Below are 778 nucleotides of genomic sequence, written 5' to 3'. Positions count from 1 at the left end.
AGAAACTACAAGTAGAACGAACTGTAATCGCAACTACAACTAGTTACAACTAAAATCGGGAATAATATATCACGTAAATTTGGGAAAGGATATGGGGATGTTTTTTTACGCAACAACCATTGAGAATCTCATATCTGAACAAGCACGAAGTCGAAATGAAGAAATGCAAGTTCAGCCCTGCAAAGTGCATAAAACCAATCCTATAATGCAGCTCAAGGTAAGGTTGTAGGGTTTAGGGTTTGGCTAAACTCACCTGAAAGTAGCCCAGGTTGTTCATCACCAGTGAGTCGGTGACATGCGGGACAAACGCAGTTCCCAAGTCAAACTGCAGCCCCTGTGGCGGCTGGTTACCATCGTAACAGTGACCTGCACGGTACAACAAGCGAGAGATTGGGTTGAGAAGGATAGGTTGATGTTCATATATGAGTGTGTATACAGATAAATCTACCGAAACGGAAGGTCATACACATACAACAACCAAAAACAAACGCATTCCCATACACATATACATACACATACACTCACACACACCTTCAAGCAGAATAGAAGTGATCGCGTATGTAGCCACTACAGCATCGTGTGTGACTGACGCCAAGTGAAGATTATCCAAATCGTACAGTGCTTTGTGCGCCATTACACTCCACGACGACGGAGGATCCACACCCATAGTCAGCAGAGGGGCAGACGGCAGCCCAGCGAAACGCACGGACGATGACACTAACCTATTATCAAGGGGTATGTATGCATATAAGCTAGAATTGACTACAACAACACATAT

The 778-nt window shown here is 44.1% G+C and overlaps 1 protein-coding gene across 1 annotated transcript; it reads right to left on the bottom strand.

Moving 5' to 3' along the window:
- Positions 1 to 253: 253 nt before the first annotated feature.
- SARC_15824 (hypothetical protein) lies at positions 254 to 667 on the bottom strand (the record flags this gene model as incomplete). The annotated part of the gene is made up of 2 exons (XM_014290060.1): positions 254 to 366; positions 532 to 667. Coding segments are annotated over 2 exons (249 nt in total), but the record flags the coding sequence as incomplete, so codon positions are not given.
- Positions 668 to 778: the final 111 nt, after the last annotated feature.

This window comes from Sphaeroforma arctica (genome assembly GCF_001186125.1).
Source record: "Sphaeroforma arctica JP610 unplaced genomic scaffold supercont1.6820, whole genome shotgun sequence".
NCBI lineage: Eukaryota > Ichthyosporea > Ichthyophonida > Sphaeroforma > Sphaeroforma arctica.
The sequence above is the reverse complement of the archived record's forward strand: the minus strand, read 5'-3'. Positions and strand labels throughout refer to the sequence as shown.